This window comes from Cynocephalus volans, chromosome 2 (genome assembly GCF_027409185.1).
Source record: "Cynocephalus volans isolate mCynVol1 chromosome 2, mCynVol1.pri, whole genome shotgun sequence".
NCBI classification, from domain to species: Eukaryota; Metazoa; Chordata; class Mammalia; order Dermoptera; family Cynocephalidae; genus Cynocephalus; species Cynocephalus volans.
In genome coordinates, this window is record NC_084461.1 from 179,454,989 (window position 1) to 179,481,668 (window position 26,680).

The 26,680-nt window shown below is 41.8% G+C and overlaps 1 protein-coding gene across 7 annotated transcripts in view; it reads left to right on the plus strand.

Moving 5' to 3' along the window:
• Positions 1 to 26,680, plus strand: part of RIMBP2 (RIMS binding protein 2) — a 109,170-nt gene that overhangs the window by 45,699 nt on the left and 36,791 nt on the right. For all 7 annotated transcript variants that reach the window (XM_063086735.1, XM_063086731.1, XM_063086733.1 and 4 more), the window contains 3 exons: positions 14,564 to 14,715; positions 15,886 to 16,335; positions 18,507 to 18,653. In XM_063086735.1, the coding sequence (XP_062942805.1) occupies positions 14,564 to 14,715; positions 15,886 to 16,335; positions 18,507 to 18,653 (749 nt within the window). The remainder of the gene's footprint in view (positions 1 to 14,563; positions 14,716 to 15,885; positions 16,336 to 18,506; positions 18,654 to 26,680) is intronic.

Below are 26,680 nucleotides of genomic sequence, written 5' to 3' on the forward strand. Positions count from 1 at the left end.
CTACGTCCTAACATGCCCTACCTCCAAATACAGTCATATGGGGGTTTATGGCTTCAACATAGGACTTTTGGTGGAACCCAATTCAGTCCATAACAGTGGGTGAGAAGTGCTATGGAAAAAATAGAAGAGAGGAAGGGGTATTAGAGTACGTGGGTGTCAGGAGTATCAGGGTATGTGCGTTCCAGGGCAGGTGGGGGTGGTGATTTATGTTTATATCAGATGAAAGACAAGGCCTCACAGAGAAGGTAGCACTTGAGCAAAACATTAAGTAGAAAAGGGTGTGATCTGTGTAGACATCTGGAGGCAGTGTCTTCCAGGTGAGGGAACAGCCAGCCAACGGTCCTGAGGCTGAGCCTGACTGACATGATCCAACATAACAGCCAGAGAAGTAGCAGAGCCCTATTCAGACCAGGGAGGAGCAGGGGCAGAGATGCCCTGCCCTTCCTGTGTGTTTGCTCGCTGTCCTGCCGGTCACAAACTTGAGCAACGGGATGATGAGGGCTGGGTGGGGACTGGCAAACTGGGAGCTCCTGCTCTGCAAAAGCAGATGGCTCCTGCTCATCCTCAGTCTATGAGGCTGACCTTTCATGGCAGCAACTCAGACCTTTTCAAGACAGGCTGGACACTCAGACATTTGACACGAAATTCTCTTCCTTTTCTGCATTGGCAACAAATTCCCATTCCTTTAAAACTGGTGGATAAAGAAGATGTGGCTTCAGGCTGATTTATTTCGTAGACTCCTACTGTCAAATTCAGCAAAGAATATTCAAATATTTTTTTCTGTCATTTACCTTTTAAATTAAAAAAAAATCATGACTTTCATACCCACTTTCAAAAAAAAAAAAAAAAAAAAGGCAAAGGACTTCTCATCCCAGCTGTCAACACGAATGAATTCACCTTTTTCTGGAGCCTCCTAGCTGCAAACTCTGCATAGCTGTGACCATTTCACATCCTACTTTCCCCACTCAACATGCCACAGGCATCTTTCCATGTCAGGTTGGATATTTTATGTATAATTTATATGCAGTAAAATGCATAGATCGAATTTAACTACCACCCCATCAAGATGCAGAACATTTCTAATACACCACAATGTTCTATCCTGACTCTTTGTAGTCAGTTCTCTTTAGAGGCGACCATGGTTCTGACTTCTATCACCATTAATGGGTTTTCCTGTTATTAAGCTTGATATTAATGGAATTATACACTCTATACTCTTTTGTATCTTGCATTTTCCATTTCACAATGTCCATGTTGTTTTGTGTAGCAATAGTGAATTCTTTATTTTTATGACTGAGTTCTATTGTAAGAAAACACTACAATTTCTTTGTTCTTTTAATGCACAACTTATTTGTTTCCAGTTTCTGGCTATTCTGAATAAAGAATATGGAGAAATTATTTACTATTTCACCATTAACTATGCTACTAGTTGCGGGGTTTTTGTAAATTAATTCTTTTATCATATTAAGAAACTCCCATTCTATTCCTAGTTTGATGAGAATTTTTATCAAGAGTGAATAAAATTTTTGCCAAGTGCTTTTTCTTCATCTATAGAAACACAATTGTTATTTATTCAATTAACAAGGTGAATTAGAATACTTTTGAAATTTTAAAGCAACCTCGCATTTCTAGGATTTAACTCCACTTAGCCCTGATGTGCTATATTTTTTATACATCACTAACATTTTGTTGAGAATTCTCACATCAATGTTCATGAAGGATATTGGTTTGTAATTTTAGTTTCTTACAGTTTCCTTTGGTTTTGGAATCAGGGCTGTGATGGACTCATAAAATGAATTGGGGATGTTCTGTCACTTGCTAGTATCTGAAAGAGTTTAGTAGTATCAGTACTATTTCTCTCTCTAATGTTTGGTAGAATTCACCAGGGAAATTATCTGGACCTGGAGTTTTCTTTGTAGAAATGTTTTAAAATTACAGGTTTAATTTATTTAATAGATATAGGGTGATTCAGATTTTCTATTTCCTCATTTGTCAGTTTTGGTAAGTGTGTTTTTCAAGAAATTTCTCCATTTCTTCTAAATTATGTAATTTATTCTTATAAAATTGTTTATAGTATTACCATATTATTCTTTAAATACCTTTGGTGTATAGTAATATCTCCTCTTGAATTCCTATTAGTATTTATGCTTTCTCCTTTTTTGATCAGACTTGTAATGTGTTTATTATTTTATTAATGTTTTTAAAGATCTAACTTTTGATTTGGTTGAGTTTTCTATTTTTAATAATTTTATATCATTGATTTTTGACTCATTTCCTTTTTTCCTATTTATTTTGGGTTTAACTTGCTCTTCTATTCTAGTTTCTTAATGTGGAAGCTTAGATTATTGATTTAAACTATACATCTTTCCTAAGTATTTAAACTAATGGCTCCCTTAAAGCATTGCTTTACCTACAGCCCACCATATATGATATATTCATCTTGCCATTATTATTCAGTTTAAAATATTTTAAAATTTCCCATGTAAGGTCTTTCTTGACCTTATTTACAAATGGGTTCCTTAATTTATAAATATTTGAAGGTTAAAAAAAGAAGATATGTTCCTATTAATGATTTCTAATTTAATTCTTTTGTGATCAGACAATATACCCTGTATGGGTTCAATCATTTGAAATGTGTTAAGACTTGTATTATGGACCTGTGTATGGTCGTCTTTGGTGAATAATCCAGATGTACTTCAAAAGAATGTGCATTAAGCAGATCTGGTGGGGTGCTATATAAATGCTAATTGGGTCAAGTTGTTTAATAGAGCTCTTCAAATCTTCCATATATTTATTGGGTTCTGTTTACTTGTTTTATCAGTTTTTCAGAGTTATTGTCTATTTGTCTATTTCTCTCTGTAGTTTTCTCAGTTTTTGCTTTATATATTTTGAACCTCCATTATTAGTTGCATATACATTTAAAGTTGTTAGATCTTCCTGATAAATTAACCCCTTTCTCATAATGAAATGTCCCTCTTTATCTCTGGTGTTATTTCTTGTCTTGAAGACAGTCTTGTCTGATATTAATATGGTCACCAGCTTTCTTATACTTAGTATTTACATATTATCTTTTCCTAACCCTTACTTTCAAATTCTTGTATCTTTATATTAAGTGTGTCTCTTATAAGTAGTCTATAGTTGCATCTTGCTGTTATAATAGTCTGACAATTTCTGCCTTTTAATTGGAATGTTTAGTTCTTTTTCTGTTAGTATGATTGTTTATATGACTTGATTTAAGTCTACCATCTCACTGTTTGTTTTTAATTTGTCCTGCCCATTCTTTTGTTCTTTGTTTATCTTTTCCTGACTGCTTTCGGGTTGACAGAAGTTTTTATATTCAATTTTCTTTCCTCTATTGACTTCTCTTTTTGAAATAACACATTGTATTATTGTTTTAGAGTCTGCTGTAGAGAGTACAGCATGCATACTTATTAAAAAATTACTTTAAACATACCAATTTATTTACAATGGAAGAATAGTACATTATAATTTCATTTGTGCTCCTTGGCATTTACAAGTTTTTTATATTTTACTTTTACATATATAATAAATCACTCAATACAGTTATTATTTTTATTTAAATGTTTATTTGATTATAAAGAATTTGAGACAATATTCTTTTATATATTTCAACATATTTACAGTTTCTACCATCCCTTTTTATTCCTTTTTATAGGTCTGTATTTCCATTTGATATCATTTCCTTTCAGTCCTGAAAATTTCCTTTAGAATTTCTTGCAGTATTTTTTTAAATCTGAAATAACCCATTATTTCAACTTCAGTTTAAAATGTATTTTCTCTGAGTTAGAATTCTAGACTTCCCCCCACTCCCCACACTTCCAGAATGTCATTCCGTTTTCTCTTGGCTTTCATTGTTTTTGTAATGTGTCAGCTGTCATTCCTATTGTTACTTTCGGACTGCTTTCAAGGTTTTTCTCTTTACTTTGATGTTTAGTAGTTTGACTGTAATATGCCTTTGCTATTATTTTAATTATACTTTTTGAAATTTACTGGAATTCCTGAGTCTCAGGATGGTAGTTTTCTTCAAATTTCAAACATTATGTCTCCACATATTTTTTTCTCCTTATTCTATCTTTTCCTTCTAAGACTTCCATTTCACTTAAGTCAGACTGTTTACTATTGTCTTACAGACCTTTGAACCCCTGATTATTACTGCTTCATTTTCTTCATTGTATTTCAGTTAGGATAATTTCTACTGATCTGTCTTCAAGTTTACTGATTTTTTTTCTTTGCAGTGTCCAATCTGCTATTAAGACTATCAGATAATTTTTTTCTACAATTTTGGCCATTATATTTTCTTGTTCTGAGATTTTCATTTGATTCATTTTTAGTTTTCTTATCACTCTTTGCATTCTCCAAAGAATGCATTCTCTCACCCATCATATTCATCCTTTCCTGTACATTGTTTTACCTATTTGTAATAATTATTTTAAAAACTTTTTCTGCCTATTCCAACATCTGGGTCATCCATGAGCATGCTCCTACTGTTTTTTCTCTTGATTATGCATCACATTTTCTTATTTCTTTGCTTGTCTATTGTGTACTGAACATGGTGGATTATATACTGTAGAGACTCTGGATTCTGTTACTTCCCTTTGAAACTTGTTGGGTTTTTTTTTTTTTTTTTATTGTTTATTTATTTATTTATTTATTTATTTTTTAAATTTTATTTTGTCGATATACATTGTAGCTGATTAATGCTCCCCATCACCAAAACCTCCCTCCCTTCTCCCTCCCCCCCCTCCCCCCCAACAATGTCCTTTCTGTTTGCTTGTTGTATCAACTTCAAATAATTGTGGTTGTTATATCTTCTTCCCTCCCCCCCCCGATTTGTGTGTGTGTGTGTGTGAATTTATATATTAATGTTTAGCTCCCTCCAATAAGTGAGAACATGTGGTATTTCTCTTTCTGTGCCTGACTTGTTTCACTTAATATAATTCTCTCAAGGTCCATCCATGTTGTTGCAAATGGCAGTATTTCATTCGTTTTTATAGCTGAGTAGTATTCCATTGTGTAGATGCACCACATTTTCCGTATCCACTCATCTGATGATGGGCATTTGGGCTGGTTCCAACTCTTGGCTATTGTAAAGAGTGCTGCGATGAACATTGGGGAACAGGTATACCTTCGACTTGATGATTTCCATTCCTCTGGGTATATTCCCAACAGTGGGATGGCTGGGTCGTATGGTAGATCTATTTGCAATTGTTTAAGGAACCTCCATACCATTTTCCATAGAGGCTGCACCATTTTGCAGTCCCACCAACAATGTATGAGAGTTCCTTTTTCTCCGCAGCCTCGCCAGCATTTATCGTTCATAGTCTTTTGGATTTTAGCCATCCTAACTGGGGTTAGATGGAATCTCAATGTGGTTTTGATTTGCATTTCCCGGATGCTGAGTGATGTTGAGCATTTTTTCATATGTCTGTTGGCCATTTGGATATCTTCCTTAGAGAAATGCCTACTTAGCTCTTTTGCCCATTTTTTAATTGGGTTGCTTGTTTTCTTCTTGTACAGTTGTTTGAGTTCCTTATATATTCTGGATATTAATCCTTTGTCAGATGTATATTTTGCAAATATTTTCTCCCACTCTGTTGGTTGTCTTTTAACTCTTTTAATTGTTTCTTTTGCTGTGCAGAAGCTTTTTAGTTTGATATAATCCCATTTGTTTATTTTTCCTTTGGTTGCCCGTGCTTTTGGGGTCGTATTCATGAAGTCTGTGCCCAGTCCTATTTCCTGAAGTGTTTCCCCTATGTTTTCTTTAAGAAGTTTTATTGTCTCAGGGTGTATATTTAAATCCTTAATCCATTTTGAGTTGATTTTAGTATACGGTGAGAGGTATGGATCTAGTTTCATTCTCTTGCATATCGATATCCAGTTATCCCAACACCACTTGCTGAAGAGGCAGTCCCTTCCCCAGTGAATAGGCTTGGTGCCTTTGTCAAAGATCAGATGGCAGTAAGTGTGTGGGTTGATTTCTGGATTCTCTATTCTATTCCATTGGTCAGTGTGTCTGTTTTTATGCCAGTACCATACTGTTTTGGTTATTATAGCTTTGTAGTATAGCTTAAAGTCAGGTAGTGTTATGCCTCCAGCTTTATTTTTTTTGCTCAGCATTGCTTTGGCTATTCGTGGTCTTTTATTGTTCCATATAAATGTCTGAATAGTTTTTTCCATTTCTGAGAAAAATGTCTTTGGAATTTTGATGGGGATTGCATTGAATTTGTATATCACTTTGGGTAGTATGGACATTTTCACTATGTTGATTCTTCCAATCCAAGAGCATGGAATATCTTTCCATCTTCTTGTATCCTCTCTAATTTCTCTCAGCAGTGGTTTGTAGTTCTCATTATAGAGATTTTTCACCTCCTTGGTTAACTCAATTCCTAAGTATTTTATTTTTTTGGTGGCTATTGTAAATGGGCAGGCTTTCTTGATTTCTCCTTCTGCATGTTCACTATTGGAGAAAAGAAATGCTACTGATTTTTGTGTGTTGATTTTGTATCCTGCTACTGTGCTGAAATCATTTATCAATTCCAACAGTTTTTTTGTAGAGGTTTTAGGCTGTTCGATATATAGGATCATGTCATCTGCAAACAGGGACAGTTTGACTTCATCTTTTCCAATCTGGATGCCCTTTATTTCCTTCTCTTCTCTGATTGCTCTGGCTAGTACTTCCAACACTATGTTGAATAGGAGTGGTGAGAGTGGGCATCCTTGTCTAGTGCCTGTTCTTAAAGGAAAAGCTTTCAGCTTTTCCCCATTCAGGATGATATTGGCAGTGGGTTTGTCATATATGGCTTTAATTATGTTGAGATACTTTCCCTCTATACCTAACTTATAGAGGGTCTTTGTCATGAATGAGTGCTGAACTTTATCAAATGCTTTTTCAGCATCTATAGAGATGATCATATGGTCCTGGTGTTTGAGTTTATTAATATGGTGTATCACATTTATTGATTTGCGTATGTTGAACCAACCTTGCATCCCTGGGATGAATCCCACTTGATCATGATGAATAATTTTTCGTATGTGTTGCTGTATTCTGTTTGCTAGTATTTTAGTGAGGATTTTTGCATCTATATTCATCAAGGATATCGGCCTGTAGTTTTCTTTTTTGGTTATATCTTTACCTGGTTTTGGTATCAGGATGATGTTTGCTTCATAGAATGAGTTTGGGAGATTTGCGTCCGTTTCAATCTTTTGGAATAGTTTGTAAAGAATCGGTGTCAATTCCTCTTTGAATGTTTGGTAAAATTCTGCTGTGAATCCATCTGGTCCTGGGCTTTTCTTTGTTGGGAGCCTTCTGATAACAGCTTCAATCTCCTTTATTGTTATTGGTCTGTTCAAATTTTCTACGTCTTCACGGTTCAGTTTTGGGAGCTTGTGTGTGTCCAGAAATTTATCCATTTCCTCCAGATTTTCAAATTTGTTGGCGTATAGTTGTTTATAGTAGTCTCGAATGATTCCTTGTATTTCAGATGAATCAGTTGTAATATCGCCTTTTTCATTTCTAATTTTTGTTATTTGAGTCTTCTCTCTTCTTTTTTTTGTTAGCCATGCTAATGGTTTGTCAATTTTATTTATCTTTTCAAAAAACCAACTTTTTGATTCGTTGATCTTTTGAATTGTTTTTTGGTTTTCAATTTCATTCAGTTCTGCTCTGATCTTAATGATTTCTTTCCGTCTGCTAACTTTAGGATTGGATTGTTCTTGTTTTTCTAGTTCTTTAAGGTGAAGTGTTAGGTTGTTCACTTGCCATCTTTCCATTCTTCTGAAGTGAGCATTTAATGCAATAAATTTTCCCCTCAATACTGCTTTTGCAGTATCCCACAGGTTTTGGTATGATGTATCATTGTTTTCATTAGTTTCAATAAACTTTTTGATTTCCTGCTTGATTTCTTCTTGGACCCATATGTCATTAAGTAGAATGCTGTTTAATTTCCATGTGTTTGTATAGTTTCCAGAGTTTTGTTTGTTATTAATTTCTAGTTTTAATCCATTGTGGTCTGAGAAGATACATGGGATAATTCCAATTTTTTTGAATTTACTGAGACTTGATTTGTGACCTAATATGTGATCTATCCTGGAGAATGATCCATGTGCTGATGAGAAGAATGAATATTCTGAGGTTGTTGGGTGGAATGTTCTGTAGATATCTGCCAATTCCAATTGGTCTAGAGTCTTGTTTAGATCTTGTGTTTCTCTACTGATTCTTTGCCTAGATGATCTGTCTAATATTGACAGTGGAGTGTTCAGGTCCCCTGCTATTATGGTATTAGTGTCTATTTCCTTCTTTAGGTCTAATAGAGTTTGTTTTATAAATCTGGCTGCTCCATCATTGGGTGCGTACATATTTATGATTGTTATGTCTTCTTGATGGATCAGTCCTTTTATCATTAAGTAGTGTCCCTCATTGTCTCTTTTTATGGTTTTTAGTTTAAAGTCTATTTTGTCAGATATAAGAATAGCCACTCCTGCTCGTTTTTCTTTTCTGTTTGCATGGTAAATCTTTTTCCATCCTTTCACTCTTAGTCTGTGTGAATCTTTTTGGGTGAGGTGGGTCTCTTGTAGGCAGCATATAGTTGGGTCCTGCTTTTTGATCCAGTCAGCCAGTCTGTGTCTTTTAATTGGGGAATTTAAGCCTTTAACATTAAGAGTTGTTATTGAAAGGTGTTGATTTATTCCTAGCATTTTATTGGTTGTTTGGTTGTCTTAGGTGTCTTTTGTTCCTTGCTTTCTGATTTACTGTTTGGTTTCTTTGTTTGTTGGTTCCTTAGGTTGTAGATAGTGTTTTTGTTAGCTTGTTTTCTCTTCATGAATGCCATTTTTATTGTACTAGCGGGTTTAGATTTTTCTTAGGTTTTTATGGCAGTGGTAGTTATTTTTCGGGAACCAAACCTAGTACTCCCTTGAGGATTTCTTGTAAGGGTGGTCTTGTGGTAGTGAACTCCCGCAGTTTTTGTTTGTCTGAGAAATATACTATTTGCCCCTCATTTCGGAAGGATAGCCTTGCAGGGTAGAGTATTCTTGGCTGGCAATCTTTGTCTTTTAGTATTTTGAAAATATCATCCCATTCCTTTCTAGCTTTTAGGGTTTGTGATGAAAAGTCTGATGTTAACCTGATTGGGGCTCCCTTATAGGTGATTTGACGCTTCTCTCTTGCAGCTTTTAAGATTCTCTCTTTGTCTCTGAGTTTTGCCAATTTGACTATGACATGTCTTGGAGAAGGCCTTTTTGGGTTGAATACGTTTGGAGATCGTTGAGCTTCCTGGATCAGAAGATTTGTGATTTTTCCTATACCTGGGAAGTTTTCTGCCACTATTTTGTTGAATATGTTTTCAATGGAATCTCCATTTTCCTCCCCTTCTGGAATACCCATGACTCGGATATTTGAGCGCTTGAGGTTGTCTGATATCTCTCTCAGATTTTCTTCCATGTCCTTGATTCTTTTTTCTTTCTTTTTGTCTGCTTGTGTTATTTCAAACAGCCCATCTTCAAGTTCAGAGGTTCTCTCTTCAACTTCGACAAGCCTGCTGGTTAAACTCTCCGTTGTGTTTTTTATTTCGCTGAATAATTTCTTCAGTTCAGCAAGTTCTGCTACATTTTTTTTCAGGACATTGATTTCCTTGTATATTTCCTCTTTCAGATCCTGTATACTTTTCCTCATTTCATCATGATGTCTAGCTGAGTTTTCTTGTATCTCATTCAGTTTCCTTAGAATTATCACTCGAAATTCCTTGTCAGTTATTTCAAGGGCTTCTTGTTCTATAGGATCTAGAGTATGAGATTTATTAACTTTTGGTGGTGTACTTTCTTGATTTTTTGTATTTCTGGTGTCTTTTTTTTGGTGTTTATTCATTGTGGCAGGGGGTTTCACAGTCCACCGGTTTGAGACTAATGACTAACTAGGATGTTGCTGTGGTTGCTAATTTGGTATGGCTCCCGCCGTGACTGCTCAGTTGGCCTCTAGTGTCTTGTGTGTGTGGTTGCCTCGGGTCTTGGGCTTCTCCGGGGATCCACCTTTCTGGTCAGCTTGTACTCTGCTGGGCTGGTGGATCACGTACCACAGGGTGTGTGATCTCTGTTGAGCTTTCACTTTCTGTACAGGACTTCTCCCCGTTCCGTGTGCTCTGGCCCAGGCTGTTAGATTGTGCAGTGGCGACCCCACCGGGTGTGTGGTTTCTGTCGAGTCTCCGCCTCCCTGGCCGCACGTATCCCCCCTCTGTGCACACTGTGCTGGGCTGGGGCGTGTCTTCTGCACCCCTCGTCTATCAGCTGGGCCTTCAAGACCCTGCTCAGCACCACCTCGCCCAGGAAGTCTATCAGGTTTCTGCTAGGCACAGACAACCGGTCTCTCTGGGTGCCTTTGTAGCACTGTGTAGATCTTTCTCAGGTCTTGTTCACCTTTGTATCCCCCCGGTATAAACCGAGTCTAGTGCCTGCCTGCAGCCTGCTCTCCGGCAGGTTCAAGCGGACCTGGGAACTCTCCTACCACACTATTCCCAACCAGAAATTCGTTAGGCTTTTTTCCAAACTGGTGGTCGCAGAGATGTTATCTGCCTCCCAGTAACAGGAAGTTTACCGGGGCCGGAGTCCAGGGTGTGGTGGAGTGACAGTCGGCCCGCCCGTACTTTCTAGCCCTCCCAACACTGGTCGGGACGCCCCACACCCCCAGCCCCGCCAGAGAACCGCGGAGGGAGTGGGAGAGGAGGCCGGCCCGCAGGGTCCGGAAAGCCCCGCGCCAGGCCAAGCAAATGGGCTCAGTGATGGCCGAGCAGGGCGGAGCTGCCCGCACCTGGGAAAATGGAGGCAGCACCGGGGCAGTGAGTGGCCTGGTGGTGCAGGCGGGAGCCGCGTGGGCCAGGGATCACTCACAGTGCTGTGCCAGGTCGGGCGCTCGCTCTGTCTCTGGTTTGTTGCCTTCCGTGTTCTCGGCGCTGCCGCCTCGGGCTGTTCAGTCGCGGCGCCGCTCGGGCGCTCCCAGGAATCTTCTTTAATGCCGGCCTGAAACCTCGGATCCTGAATAGGGCAGCTGGCCACCTTCAGTGCGGCCCCAGCCTCCGGGATCCTGGCTGCATCCACAGCAGCCCTGGCGCCGTGTTCCCTGTTTCGAGACTCGCTTTTGCAGCTAAGAATCAGTTCTTTTCCTGCTCCACACTTCAAAGCTGTTGCCTGTAAATGAGGCAGCCTCTCCTGCCGGGGGCAAAGTGGCGTTGAGCCCCCACGACCGGCCAGCAGCAGCAGTCCTCCCTTAAGAGATGGCCAGAGGAAGGTCCACAAGTTTCCCGGCTGCCTGAGGCCCAGTGGCCACCTTTTCCACCTCAGCTACTCCGCGCCAGCCGCCGCAGCCGCCGCCATCTTGAAACCCCTTGTTGGGTTTTATCTAGCATGCAGTTAAAGTACTTGTGGCATATCCAGATCCTGTGAATGCTTGTTTTAGGCTTTGTTTGGGTAAACATGTTACACTTTTGCCTGTAGAATGTGGCCCTTAGTCCTTCAACATGATTCCAACTTGTAAGGTGTGGCCCTTCTTGGGTTCCAGTGAAAAGCTCAAGCTCCTATAATTTCACAAGACTTGAACTTAATTTTTGTTCTTAGCACTGAACAAAATGTTTAAATCTATATTCAATTCTTTAACTTTCCATTTTCTTTCCTTTATGTTGCTTAGAGACTTGCTTGCCTTGCACATGTACAATTCAAAAATCATGTAATAATTTGGGGGGAACAAGTTCACAGATCTTAGGGGTTACCCTTAATTGTGTCTCTTCTTTAATGCTGCCTTCTAACTTTGTAGTCTAGCTAGACTACCACTTTCTGCTTGGGCTCTTTCCCTTGTACGAGTTACCTGGCCAGTTACCTTTGGGGAAAAAGTTGGTTAAATAGGAATTCACCTAATGTGCTTCTCTCCTCTCAAGAGATTATGTGGTCTCCACTGTTTCTCTACACCCAATAATGAGAGAAGCAGTACATGCCTCATGACAGAGAGAAGAGCCTCAATTCATTTCAAAAAGTTTCTCATTGTTGGGTATTCTTTACAAGTAAAGGAGACTGACCTGGCTCTGACGAGAACCACTGGTTCTTTTCATTTTGTGAACACTACTGAGTCATGAGGAAACAGTGTTGAGGAGATCTGGGAATGTAGTGTCCTGTTGTGTCTCCAAGGGTCCTACCAATGATTCATCTCTGAGTGTATAAGAGCCACAGTAATCTGTCTGTGCTTGGTGGGGGTTCCACTGTGGAATCCCAGATTGCATTTATGGTTCATGAAGTTGGCAGTGTTTGGGAGAAACCAGCTACTCCTGGAGACAGAGAAGAGATTCATCCTCAGTAAATCCCCACAGTCTGTTTAGACACATCCAACTTCCTAGAAGCCATCAAAATGAGTGGTCTCCACAGAAAGGATCATTCCATCCTGAAAGGTCTCTCACTACTGATTTGGAGTGTGAAGGTTGTGAGGTATTTACCATAAACCAGTGTACCACTGTGCACATTTTACCTATATATTAACTCATGTAATTCCTCAATCTTGTGAGGTTGGTTGTACCGATTATGGTAAACATCAGAAACCCTGATTTCTGAGTGGTTGACATGATAAAGTTAGTTACTCACTCATGATACAATCTAATGCAGATATTCCTGACTGGGTTTCTCTCTTCCAGTGGTGATTCAGGGACCCAGACATGTCCATCTTAGTTCCATAATTTCCAGTATTTGGCTTCCAAGTTTCCATAAGGGTTATCTACATTCCATTCAACCAGAGGGGTAAAGAGTATGGAGAATCACATGTTGGGGAGGAGAGGGTGATGGGCTGGGTGGACATGGTACCCATCACTCTATCCACATTCCATTGGCCAGAAATCAGTCATGTGGCACATCTAACTGCAAGGGAATTTTGGAAACCTAGGGTAGCTGTCTGACCTGGAATAAAATAATGATGATGGTAATGATGATGATGGTGATAATGGTGATGATGATAATGTTCTGGTGAACACATAACAATCGTTGTTACAGAGGTACTATAGTATGTCCATTTTACAGATAAAGTAATTGAAAGACAGGAGGGTTGAGAAGTTGTCTAAGGTTACACACCAGTGACTGGCAGAGCTGGGATTTAAACCCAGGTCATCAGTCTCCAGCATCCACATTCTCATCCTCATACATCCTGCCTCAGATTTATTTTAATTTCTGGGAAGATGCAACTGGCTATCTTGGTTATAAAGCAAAAAGGCTAGTGTAGAACAGCAGCCACATCTGTGCTGAGTGAATAAGGGAATGGAGGAATCCATAAACGGGAAGGACTTCTGGTCTCTGAGTCAGCCTCAAGACATGCCTTCCTTAGGCAAAATGTCATGTTCAGGTTGAACTTAACTTCTGAGCCTGGTTGTGAAGAAGTTCTAAAGACCTTCATCACAGTATATTATGAAGAGCAGAGGTATATTTGTCTTTGCTGATGGGCTTCAGGCAACCATTGGTGTGAATCCTGCTTCCAATCTTTAATATCAGAGTGACCTCCCTAAACTTCCATTTCCTCATTTGTAAAATGAGAATGTACTGAAATCACAGGGCTGTTGTGAGGATTGAGTGATATAAAGCATTTAAAGTGAGTAGGAGAATGTGTGGCACATAGAAAATCGTCAGTTAATAGCCACTGCTTTCCAATCTAGAAATTCATAGGCTTGGGGAACATGAGCAAGATCTTGAAGCACGTGGACTCGTGGCTCTCCTCTGCAAAGTTGCAAACACATTCCTTCAAAAATAAAGTGATCATTACTTCCAAACAGGAAGATTTGGAGAGTTTTTCCCCAGATCCGGAGAAAAGGGAGCTGCGCATGGGTGTTGGAGTGAGGGCTGGCCACCACACTCTCACTAGGAGCCCCTGCTTGCTTGTTGCCTGGATTAGCTGCTCAAGACCCCTCCCCCTGCAAGACCCAGTGAGCAGACTGGCTTAGGCACAGAAAAGCTATGTCAGCTCCTCCCACGGAAAAGTCTGCATGCAGAGCAGGAGTCTCAGGTCAAATGCCTTCATCTGAATCCAGTCTCTCTCTATCTTTCCATTTTTCTCAATTTCATGGGGTGCTACAACGGGTGATAAGGTCAAGGCTTGAGTTCTCTCAAGTCCAGTGAAGAGAGAGAGAGAAGAAGGGGTGAGGCGAGGAGGGAGTGCTCATCTGCCAAATGCCAGTATCTCACTGGCTCCTCTCTGAGCCAATTGTGTCGCTAACAGGCCCGAGTCACCTGGGTCAGAGTAGCTCTGTCCAATCACATACCCAGAACAGGTGAGGAAGTGGTTCTACAAAGAGGATTCAGGATCACATTTCCCAGAAAAGGGTGAATAAATGCTGAGTTTTTTTTCAAAAACTACAGTTGTGCATCCAGGTCACCGACCGTGAGCTTTTCCACTTCTGCTTCTGATTTGTTCTTTTTCCCTGGAGACTTTAACAAATGATCTCGTTTCCAGGTGAGGTAGGCAGAGCATAGTCACAGCCCACCTGCCTGGGCCATGCCCTGAAAGCATCTGTTCCCTTCTGTCCCCTCCTAGGTCCTCCAGCACCCCCACAAGATGTCATTGTCCAAGCTGGAGTCACCCCAGCCACTGTCCAGGTCTTCTGGAAACCTCCCATGCTGACTCCCACTGGGTTGTCCAATGGCGCAAACGTTACCGGCTATGGCGTGTATGCAAAAGGGCAGAGGGTGAGTTTTTTTGTGGGGGGGGGAGTGTTAGGCTCTTAACTTAGCAGCGACAGATGCCACGTTTTCTCAGTGGACAAGGGACAACCTGCTCTTCTAGGGGTGACCACTGGAGCATCCTCAAAGACTCCACCAGCATCACCAGCATTTATTAAACATTACTTGCACCCCAAACCTGAGTACTGAGGATGCTCCATCTTTTCCGGTGCCTTCCTCGTTTCCGGTGCCTTCCTTGTTTCTGGCATTCTTTCCACCTCCCTCTCCTCATTGGTTACATGCCTTGCTCTGGCTGTTTCCTGTTTTCCTTCCAGTATTAAAAATTCACCTCTCTCAAGTTCCCCAATATCTGGGATTCTTCAATCAGTGGCTAGCTTACTAATTTCAACAAACCAATTTTTGGCAAGACGATATTGATGGCCAAAATGAGTCCCTCCTTGAACAAATTGCATGGTTGGTATATTAATAGGTGGCTAGGCCTTGATTCCTTGATGCCCAGTGCAGGGAACCTGCAGCCTCAGCCTTCTCCCAGTCCTGGCAGGTGGAGTAGAACCTTCTGCTCCCCCACCACCCTGCCCTGTCCTTCCTTCAGAAGCAGGTGTCTTGGAAACAGTCACAATGTGTGCGTGAGGCCTGAGCTACCTCCGGCTGCTCTGCCAGAGCAGCTTCCTGTGGGTACCTGCACTCGCCCCCTCTGCTCCCCCTGCTCCGTGTGAGAAGCTCCTCAGGGCAGCCCTGCCACTGCAGAAGAGGCCTGAGCACTGCCTTCTCCATAGCAGTAGGAAGTCCTTTTTGGCTTCTGCCCATGCCCCTTTCCTCCCTCCAGTTTCAGCAGCAATAACCTCATATTTAGATCTCACTATGCACTATGGCCCCTACATCTATTTCTGAATTGGTTCTGAAGATGGAAGATAAAGGGGTCTGCTTAATAGTCCTTATCAAAACTCCAGCAGCTGGTTAGGTCCGGGGGTCTCTAAACCTCATCTTCCTTCCCCTCTGAGACTTTCCTAGACTTTCCAGCTGTGCAGAGGGGCTTGAGCTGAATGCCAATGGGCCTGATCCTTTGCCACGAGAGTCTGGCTGGAGGACTGGCCAGTTCCCCATTCAGGGTGGCGCAGAGAGAGGCGTTGCCCGAGCTGCAGGGGCAGTCCGTAACCTGGCTTTCTCTGTGTGCAGGTGGCTGAAGTCATCTTCCCCACCGCGGACAGCACAGCCGTGGAACTCGTGCGACTGCGGAGCCTGGAGGCCGAGGCTGTGACTGTGCGGACCTTCTCTGCACAGGGCGAGTCCATAGACTCTTCTGTTGCTGCCATTCCCCCCGACCTCCTGGTGCCTCCAACCCCCCACCCCAGAACTGCTCCCACACCGAAGCCATTAGCAAGTGCCGGAGCCCCCGATACCAAAGACGAACACCTGGGTCCCCACGTCAAGATGGATGAGGCCTGGGAGCAGAGCCGGGCGCCCACCCCCGCGCATGGCCACCTGCTGGAGCCGCCAGGCTCGCAGGGGCGGCGGTCACCGTCACCCAGCCGGATCCTCCCGCAGCCACAGGGCGCCCCGGTCTCCACCACCGTCGCCAAGGCCATGGCCCGGGAGGCTGCGCAGAGAGTGGCCGAGAGCAGCAGGGTAAGGATGGGCTCTTCCCCTCGGTTGGTCCCTCGGCCCCTGGGGTGAATTCTGTCCTCCTGCCTGGTGCGGACAGAGACGCTCCTCCAACACCAAGTCTGTGGCGACAAGTGCTCCAAACGCATTCGCCCAGAGCCGGGCTGGGAAGGAAGGACTCTGTTTATCCTTCAGCCTCTCCTTGGGTTATGTTTTGTGCCTGATCTTGATTGAATTAAAATGTGTTTTTATTCTGTGAATATGTAGCCAGATAACCCAGGACATGCCAGGCACCTTCCTGGCTTAGAAAGTGGCCTGTGAAAAGGCCAGAAGCAGGATTTGGTCTGTGCCAGGGTCTGAGAGTTTTCTACTTGAGGGGGGCCTGAGATTCTCTTCCTGATACACACATACACATATGTACATACATATAGACATACATGCATAGATAATCTGTACACCTACGTACATTTATACGGACACCTACATATAGAAATGCATACAGATATATAAATGTGTGTGCATATATTGTATGCCTAGTTCTAGACATTTTCTGGGTCATGGGATATTGGAATGTGGTAGGGCCATATTCCACATGATATGTGCAACAAGACATGAAATTTTAAGAAATTGCCCATAAAGTGACTCCTCCCCTCCAGGGCTAGGGTAAGAGGATCTGAAACTAAGCTAGACCATGCACTCCTCCCTGCCTGGGACAACCTCCGTCACTCTTCTGGTGCTCCTGTCTGCCAGCATGCCCACGTTTGCAGCGAGCCATGTCAGGGCCCTCGGCTTTGCTAGGTCAGCCTGTGAGGTCTCACCAGGACAGCGAGCCTGGAGATGTCTATGCAGTGCTGGGGGCCAGGTCAAGGAAACTGAGGAGAGACTGGAGCTGAGCAATATAGGTAGTGGCATCTGTGAGGACAGGGGAGAGGATGGCAGTGATGTGACAGCTTGAGGGGAGCAGCTGTCAGCCCCCAATCCTGTGCTCACAGGGTGGGGCCCTGACAGTGCCCTTAGTGCCTCCTCAAAAATGGAAATCCAGGCTTTTCTGTGACATCTCCTAATTTGTTCAACTTTAGCCACTAGTACTTAAAAGAAATTAAACAAGTATTTGTGACCTTTATCTGGAGGAAATCCTTCAAAATATGCAAACTCATTAGGGCTCTGACTGGCTTATGAGACAGGAGCCCAGGCTCCAAATTTGGGCACTTGGTGCCTTTGGCAAAGCTCCATGGGTAGGGAGGGGTGGCAGGTGAGGGCTTCTCTTCTGCTTGTTTGGATGCAGCCACCACTGACCCCCCATCTCCAGGCCCCAAAGAAACCCTGCCTTAGTCCATTTTCAGCTGCTATAACAGAATACCATGGACTGGGTAACTCATAAAGAGAAGAAATTTATTGCTCACAGTTCTGGAGGCTGGGAAGTCTAATATCAAAGTACTGGCATCTGGTGAGGGTCCTACTGTGTCCATCCACAGTGGACAGCAAAGGGCACCAGAACAGTGGGTGAGAGAGAAGGAAGGAGGTCGAACTCATCCTTGTATCAGGAGCCCTACTCCTGTAATAACTTACCCGTGTCTGTAATAACTAACCCACTCCCCTAATAACTAACCTACTTTCATAATAACTAACCCACACCCATAATAACTGTGTTAATCCATTTGTGAGGGCAGAGCCCTCATGACCTAATCACCTCTCAGAGGTCCCACCTCCTGATGCTGTTGCATTGGGGATTACATTTCCAACACATGAGCTTTGGGGGACACATTCAGAACACAGCAGGTGCTGAGAGCAGGAAAGCCTAGAGCTGCTGGCTCTGGCTCTTCCTTGCAGAGGGCCTGGAGAAAAAAGAAAAACACTTCTATGTCTTCCGTTTCAAGAAAATGTTAATGGATAAAATTAAAGCTGGGCAATGGAGACAACCAACAGAGGGAGATGAGATTTTCATTTGTGTCTATAAGTTACCCTAAGCAAAGGTAAAAACTAATTCTGGTAAGCATGGGGAGGGGAGAGAGCTGGGCCTGGTGTCCTAATGGAAAAACCCCAGAGCAGAGGCTGGGGCATGTGGCCTAGAGTCCTTTGTATTTGCTCTGAGAGAGCAACATGAGGCCCAGAATGACTTCAGGTGGCTCAGGGTGTCTCTTCCGACCTCTCCTGACAGCTCCAGCTCATCTGTTTGTTTCCTTTTTCTTTCCAAGTTAGAGAAAAGGAGCATCTTCCTAGAAAGGAGCAGCTTGGGGCAGTATGCCAACTCGGATGAGGAGGACGGCTATGACTCTCCAGATGTCAAGAGGAGGGGCGCTTCAGTGGATGACTTTCTGAAAGGGTCTGAACTTGGCAAGCAGGTGAGTACCGGATGGCCCCATGCCATCAGCTCCTGGTTGTCAGTGGCTTTGGCCAGGCCACTTGGAAATCAAGAGACACAGTGCTTTTCTTTCCCACCACTTTCGGGTCCATGAGAAAGAGGAAGAGATGCCAAGCCTGGGTTTCAACAATCATACTAGATTTTTAAAGTTTAGATTTAACAGTGTTTGTGCATATAACCTCATGTGGGGACAATTTCAAAAGTATAAATGGGAGGCTTCCACCCTCCCCTACTGCTCTGTGCTGGTATCTGGTTATGAGGGCAGTTTTGTGGGTCAGGTTAGGGTTAGGCTGGTCTCGATTTAGGCAAAATTTACCATTTGTTTATTCACTTCTGTTAATTGAGCAAATGTTTGTTCTACATCTGCTGTGTGTTATGCACCATGGGAGAGTCAAAAACAAAACTGTCAGTATCCTCCCCTCAGAGCAGCAAAACACCAGAGCCAGGCTCATAAGAAACAAATTTATTCAATTTGTGATTGATCTCCAATTTCTGATCATGCATATTCTAATAGAAATGACCTTGAACAGTGTAAAGAACTAATATTGAACAACAAGAGGAATCAGGAATAGCAAAGGGTCTAGAAAGGCCTTAAACCTTGGGATGTCAGAGCTTGAAGATGCCTCAGATATTGAACAGCCTACACCCTTCCACAGCAAGGCAGTGTGATGACCAGATAAGAAGGGGGTGTTGGGATCTCACAGACCTGGATTCAAATTCTGGCTCTGCTGCTGCTAGTTGTAGCACCACAAGTAAACACCTGACTCCTCCAATCATGGGGTTCTTCATCTGTAAGATTAAAATTGTCAGGTTTGCTGAGTGTGTGAAAGACACTCAGTTGTGTCAGGGCTCTGGGTTCTGTCTCTTCCGTTCTCTTGGCCTTTTTCTCATGGTTACAAAGTGGCTGCCATAGTTCCAACAATCATATCATCATATGACAGCATCCCAAGAAAGAAGGAAGAGATGAGTGGAAATCAGAATCCCGACTACATCTCACTGAGCAGACTGGGGTCACAAGCTCGCTACCCAGATAGGAATAGAATTCCTGTGAATGGTTTATCAATGATGATTTATTCTCTTGGCTTTGGACACCTGGATGCTCAGACAAAATTGGTGTTCTGGAAACATAAGGAGAAAAAGTTACAATTTCTGTTGACTTTTGTATTGGTCAGCTTGGGATGCCATAACAAAATACCACAGATCAGATGGCTTAAGCAACAGAAATTTACTTCTCATATTTCTGGAGGCTGGAAGTCCAAGATCAAGGTTCATTTCTCCTGAGGCTTCTCTCCTTGAATTGTAGACAGCTGCTTTCTCCCTGGGTCCTCACATGGCCTTTTCTCTGTGTACATCCCTGGTATCTTTTTCTCTTCTTACAAGGTCAACAGGCACATTGGATGAGGGCCCCACCCTATGACCTCATTTAATCTTAATCATTTCTTTATTTTTATTTATTTTTTTTTTTATGATTTTATTTTTTTTTTATTTTTTTATTTTTTTCCTTTTTTTTTTTTAAATTTTATTTTGTCGATATACATTGTAGCTGATTATTGCTTCCCATCACCAAACCTCCCTCCCTTCACCCTCCCCCCCCCCGACAATGTCCTTTCTGTTTGCTTGTTGTATCAACTTCAAATAATTGTGGTTGTTATATCTTCTTCCCCCCCCCCGGTATGTGTGTGTGTGTGTATGTGTGTGTGTGAATTTATATATTAATTTTTAGCTCCCTCCAATAAGTGAGAACATGTGGTATTTCTCTTTCTGTGCCTGACTTGTTTCACTTAATATAATTCTCTCAAGGTCCATCCATGTTGTTGCAAATGGCAGTATTTCATTCGTTTTTATAGCTGAGTAGTATTCCATTGTGTAGATGTACCACATTTTCCGTATCCACTCATCTGATGATGGGCATTTGGGCTGGTTCCAACTCTTGGCTATTGTAAAGAGTGCTGCGATGAACATTGGGGAACAGGTATACCTTCGACTTGATGATTTCCATTCCTCTGGGTATATTCCCAACAGTGGGATGGCTGGGTCGTATGGTAGATCTATTTGCAATTGTTTAAGGAACCTCCATACCATTTTCCATAGAGGCTGCACCATTTTGCAGTCCCACCAACAATGTATGAGAGTTCCTTTTTCTCCGCAGCCTCGCCAGCATTTATCGTTCAGAGTCTTTTGGATTTTAGCCATCCTAACTGGGGTTAGATGGTATCTCAATGTGGTTTTGATTTGCATTTCCCGGATGCTGAGTGATGTTGAGCATTTTTTCATATGTCTGTTGGCCATTTGGATATCTTCCTTAGAGAAATGCCTACTTAGCTCTTTTGCCCATTTTTTAATTGGGTTGCTTGTTTTCTTCTTGTACAGTTGTTTGAGTTCCTTATATATTCTGGATATTAATCCTTTGTCAGATGTATATTTTGCAAATATTTTCTCCCACTCTGTTGGTTGTCTTTTAACTCTTTTAATTGTTTCTTTTGCTGTGCAGAAGCTTTTTAGTTTGATATAATCCCATTTGTTTATTTTTCCTTTGGTTGCCCGTGCTTTTGGGGTTGTATTCATGAAGTCTGTGCCCAGTCCTATTTCCTGAAGTGTTTCTCCTATGTTTTCTTTAAGAAGTTTTATTGTCTCAGGGTGTATATTTAAATCCTTAATCCATTTTGAGTTGATTTTAGTATACGGTGAGAGGTATGGATCTAGTTTCATTCTCCTGCATATGGATATCCAGTTATCCCAGCACCACTTGCTGAAGAGGCAGTCCCTTCGCCACTGAATAGGCTTGGTGCCTTTGTCAAAGATCAGATGGCAGTAAGTGTGTGGGTTGATTTCTGGATTCTCTATTCTATTCCATTGGTCAGTGTGTCTGTTTTTATGCCAGTACCATACTGTTTTGGTTATTATAGCTTTGTAGTATAGCTTAAAGTCAGGTAGTGTTATGCCTCCAGCTTTATTTTTTTTGCTCAGCATTGCTTTGGCTATTCGTGGTCTTTTATTGTTCCATATAAATGTCTGAATAGTTTTTTCCATTTCTGAGAAAAATGTCTTTGGAATTTTGATGGGGATTGCATTGAATTTGTATATCACTTTGGGTAGTATGGACATTTTCACTATGTTGATTCTTCCAATCCAAGAGCATGGAATATCTTTCCATCTTCTTGTATCCTCTCTAATTTCTCTCAGCAGTGGTTTGTAGTTCTCATTATAGAGATTTTTCACCTCCTTGGTTAACTCAATTCCTAAGTATTTTATTTTTTTGGTGGCTATTGTAAATGGGCAGGCTTTCTTGATTTCTCCTTCTGCATGTTCACTATTGGAGAAAAGAAATGCTACTGATTTTTGTGTGTTGATTTTGTATCCTGCTACTGTGCTGAAATCATTTATCAATTCCAACAGTTTTTTTGTAGAGGTTTTAGGCTGTCCGATATATAGGATCATGTCATCTGCAAACAGGGACAGTTTGACTTCATCTTTTCCAATCTGGATGCCCTTTATTTCCTTCTCTTCTCTGATTGCTCTGGCTAGTACTTCCAACACTATGTTGAATAGAAGTGGTGAGAGTGGGCATCCTTGTCTAGTGCCTGTTCTTAAGGGAAAAGCTTTCAGCTTTTCCCCATTCAGGATGATATTGGCAGTGGGTTTGTCATATATGGCTTTAATTATGTTGAGATACTTTCCCTCCATACCTAACTTATAGAGGGTCTTTGTCATGAATGAGTGCTGAACTTTATCAAATGCTTTTTCAGCATCTATAGAGATGATCATATGGTCCTTGTGTTTGAGTTTATTAATATGGTGTATCACATTTATTGATTTGCGTATGTTGAACCAACCTTGCATCCCTGGGATGAATCCCACTTGATCGTGATGAATAATTTTTCGTATGTGTTGCTGTATTCTGTTTGCTAGTATTTTAGTGAGGATTTTTGCATCTATATTCATCAAGGATATCGGCCTGTAGTTTTCTTTTTTGGTTATATCTTTACCTGGTTTTGGTATCAGGATGATGTTTGCTTCATAGAATGAGTTTGGGAGATTTGCGTCCATTTCAATCTTTTGGAATAGTTTGTAAAGAATCGGTGTCAATTCCTCTTTGAATGTTTGGTAAAATTCTGCTGTGAATCCATCTGGTCCTGGGCTTTTCTTTGTTGGGAGCCTTCTGATAACAGCTTCAATCTCCTTTATTGTTATTGGTCTGTTCAAATTTTCTACGTCTTCACGGTTCAGTTTTGGGAGCTTGTGTGTGTCCAGAAATTTATCCATTTCCTCCAGATTTTCAAATTTGTTGGCGTATAGTTGTTTATAGTAGTCGCGAATGATTCCTTGTATTTCAGATGAATCAGTTGTAATATCGCCTTTTTCATTTCTAATTTTTGTTATTTGAGTCTTCTCTCTTCTTTTTTTTGTTAGCCATGCTAATGGTTTGTCAATTTTATTTATCTTTTCAAAAAACCAACTTTTTGATTCGTTGATCTTTTGAATTGTTTTTTGGTTTTCAATTTCATTCAGTTCTGCTCTGATCTTAATGATTTCTTTCCGTCTGCTAACTTTAGGATTGGATTGTTCTTGTTTTTCTAGTTCTTTAAGGTGAAGTGTTAGGTTGTTCACTTGCCATCTTTCCATTCTTCTGAAGTGAGCATTTAATGCAATAAATTTTCCCCTCAATACTGCTTTTGCAGTATCCCACAGGTTTTGGTATGATGTATCATTGTTTTCATTAGTTTCAATAAACTTTTTGATTTCCTGCTTGATTTCTTCTTGGACCCATATGTCATTAAGTAGAATGCTGTTTAATTTCCATGTGTTTGTATAGTTTCCAAAGTTTTGTTTGTTATTAATTTCTAGTTTTAATCCATTGTGGTCTGAGAAGATACATGGGATAATTCCAATTTTTTTGAATTTATTGAGACTTGATTTGTGACCTAATATGTGATCTATCCTGGAGAATGATCCATGTGCTGATGAGAAGAATGAATATTCTGAGGTTGTGGGGTGGAATGTTCTGTAGATATCTGCCAATTCCAATTGGTCTAGAGTCTTGTTTAGATCTTGTGTTTCTCTACTGATTCTTTGCCTAGATGATCTGTCTAATATTGACAGTGGAGTGTTCAGGTCCCCTGCTATTATGGTATTAGTGTCTATTTCCTTCTTTAGGTCTAATAGAGTTTGTTTTATAAATCTGGCTGCTCCAACATTGGGTGCGTACATATTTATGATTGTTATGTCTTCTTGATGGATCAGTCCTTTTATCATTAAGTAGTGTCCCTCATTGTCTCTTTTTATGGTTTTTAGTTTAAAGTCTATTTTGTCAGATATAAGAATAGCCACTCCAGCTCGTTTTTCTTTTCTGTTTGCATGGTAAATCTTTTTCCATCCTTTCACTCTTAGTCTGTGTGAATCTTTATGGGTGAGGTGGGTCTCTTGTAGGCAGCATATAGTTGGGTCCTGCTTTTTGATCCAGTCAGCCAGTCTGTGTCTTTTAATTGGGGAATTTAAGCCTTTAACATTAAGAGTTGTTATTGAAAGGTGTTGATTTATTCCTAGCATTTTATTGGTTGTTTGGTTGTCTTAGGTGTCTTTTGTTCCTTGCTTTCTGATTTACTGTTTGGTTTCTTTGTTTGTTGGTTCCTTAGGTTGTAGATAGTGTTTTTGTTAGCTTGTTTTCTCTTCATGAATGCCATTTTTATTGTACTAGCGGGTTTAGATTTTTCTTAGGTTTTTATGGCAGTGGTAGTTATTTTTCAGGAACCAAACCCAGTACTCCCTTGAGGATTTCTTGTAAGGGTGGTCTTGTGGTAGTGAACTCCCGCAGTTTTTGTTTGTCTGAGAAATATACTATTTGCCCCTCATTTCGGAAGGATAGCCTTGCAGGGTAGAGTATTCTTGGCTGGCAATCTTTGTCTTTTAGTATTTTGAAAATATCATCCCATTCCTTTCTAGCTTTTAGGGTTTGTGATGAAAAGTCTGATGTTAACCTGATTGGGGTTCCCTTATAGGTGATTTGACGCTTCTCTCTTGCAGCTTTTAAGATTCTCTCTTTGTCTCTGAGTTTTGCCAATTTGACTATGACATGTCTTGGAGAAGGCCTTTTTGGGTTGAATACATTTGGAGATCGTTGAGCTTCCTGGATCTGAAGATCTGTGATTTTTCCTATACCTGGGAAGTTTTCTGCCACTATTTTGTTGAATATGTTTTCAATGGAATCTCCATTTTCCTCCCCTTCTGGAATACCCATGACTCGGATATTTGAGCGCTTGAGGTTGTCTGATATCTCTCTCAGATTTTCTTCCATGTCCTTGATTCTTTTTTCTTTCTTTTTGTCTGCTTGTGTTATTTCAAACAGCCCATCTTCAAGTTCAGAGGTTCTCTCTTCAACTTCGACAAGCCTGCTGGTTAAACTCTCCGTTGTGTTTTTTATTTCGCTGAATAACTTCTTCAGTTCAGCAAGTTCTGCTACATTTTTTTTCAGAACATTGATTTCCTTGTATATTTCCTCTTTCAGATCCTGTATACTTTTCCTCATTTCATCATGATGTCTAGCTGAGTTTTCTTGTATCTCATTCAGTTTCCTTAGAATTATCACTCGAAATTCCTTGTCAGTTATTTCAAGGGCTTCTTGTTCTATAGGATCTAGAGTATGAGATTTATTAACTTTTGGTGGTGTACTTTCTTGATTTTTTGTATTTCTGGTGTCTTTTTTTTGGTGTTTATTCATTGTGTCAGGGGGTTTCACAGTCCACCGGTTTGAGACTAATGACTAACTAGGATGTTGCTGTGGTTGCCAATTTGGTATGGCTCCCGCCGTGACTGCTCAGTTGGCCTCTAGTGTCTTGTGTGTGTGGTTGCCTCGGGTCTTGGGCTTCTCCGGGGATCCACCTTTCTGGTCAGCTTGTACTCTGCTGGGCTGGTGGATCACGCACCACAGGGTGTGTGATCTCTGTTGAGCTTTCACTTTCTGTACAGGACTTCTCCCCGTTCCGTGTGCTCTGGCCCAGGCTGTTAGATCGTGCAGTGGCGACCCCACCGGGTGTGTGGTTTCTGTCGAGTCTCCGCCTCCCTGGCTGCACGTCTCCCCCCTCTGTGCACACTGTGCTGGGCTGGGGTGTGTCTTCTGCACCCCTCGTCTATCAGCTGGGCCTTCAAGACCCTGCTCAGCACCGCCTCGCCCAGGAAGTCTACCAGGTTTCTGCTAGGCACAGACGACCGGTCTCTCTGGGTGCCTTTGTAGCACTGTGTAGATCTTTCTCGGGTCTTGTTCACCTTTGTATCCCCCCGGTATTAACCGAGTCTAGTGCCCGCCTGCAGCCTGCTCTCCGGCAGGTTCTAGCGGACCTGGGAACTCTCCTACCACACTATTCCCAACCAGAAATTCGTTAGGCTTTTTTCCAAACTGGTGGTCGCAGAGATGGTATCTGCCTCCCAGTAACAGGAAGTTTACCGGGCCGGAGTCCAGGGTGTGGTGGAGTGACAGTCGGCCCGCCCGTATTTCCTAGCCCTCCCAACACTGGTCGGGACGCCCCACACCCCCAGCCCGGCCAGAGAACCGCGGAGGGAGTGGGAGAGGAGGCCGGCCCGCAGGGTCCGGAAAGCCCCGCGCCAGGCCAAGCAAATGGGCTCAGTGATGGCCGATCAGGGCGGAGCTGCCCGCACCTGGGAAAATGGAGGCAGCACTGGGGCAGTGAGTGGCCTGGTGGTGCAGGCGGGAGCCGGGTGGGCAACCACCCCCCGAACAGAGCTTTGCCAGGGATCACTCACAGTGCTGTGCCAGGTCGGGCGCTCGCTCTGTCTCTGGTTTGTTGCCTTCCGTGTTCTCGGCGCTGCCGCCTCGGGCTGTTCAGTCTTAATCATTTCTTTAAAGATCCTATCTCCAAATACGAATGTACTTCAAAAAGTTCCTGGAAAAATAGAATTAAAAAAATACTACAAATCTTTCCATGAACTTTTTGAAGTACCCTTGTAAAGTCACACTGGCAGTTAGGTTATCAAAATACAAATTTGTGGGGAGAA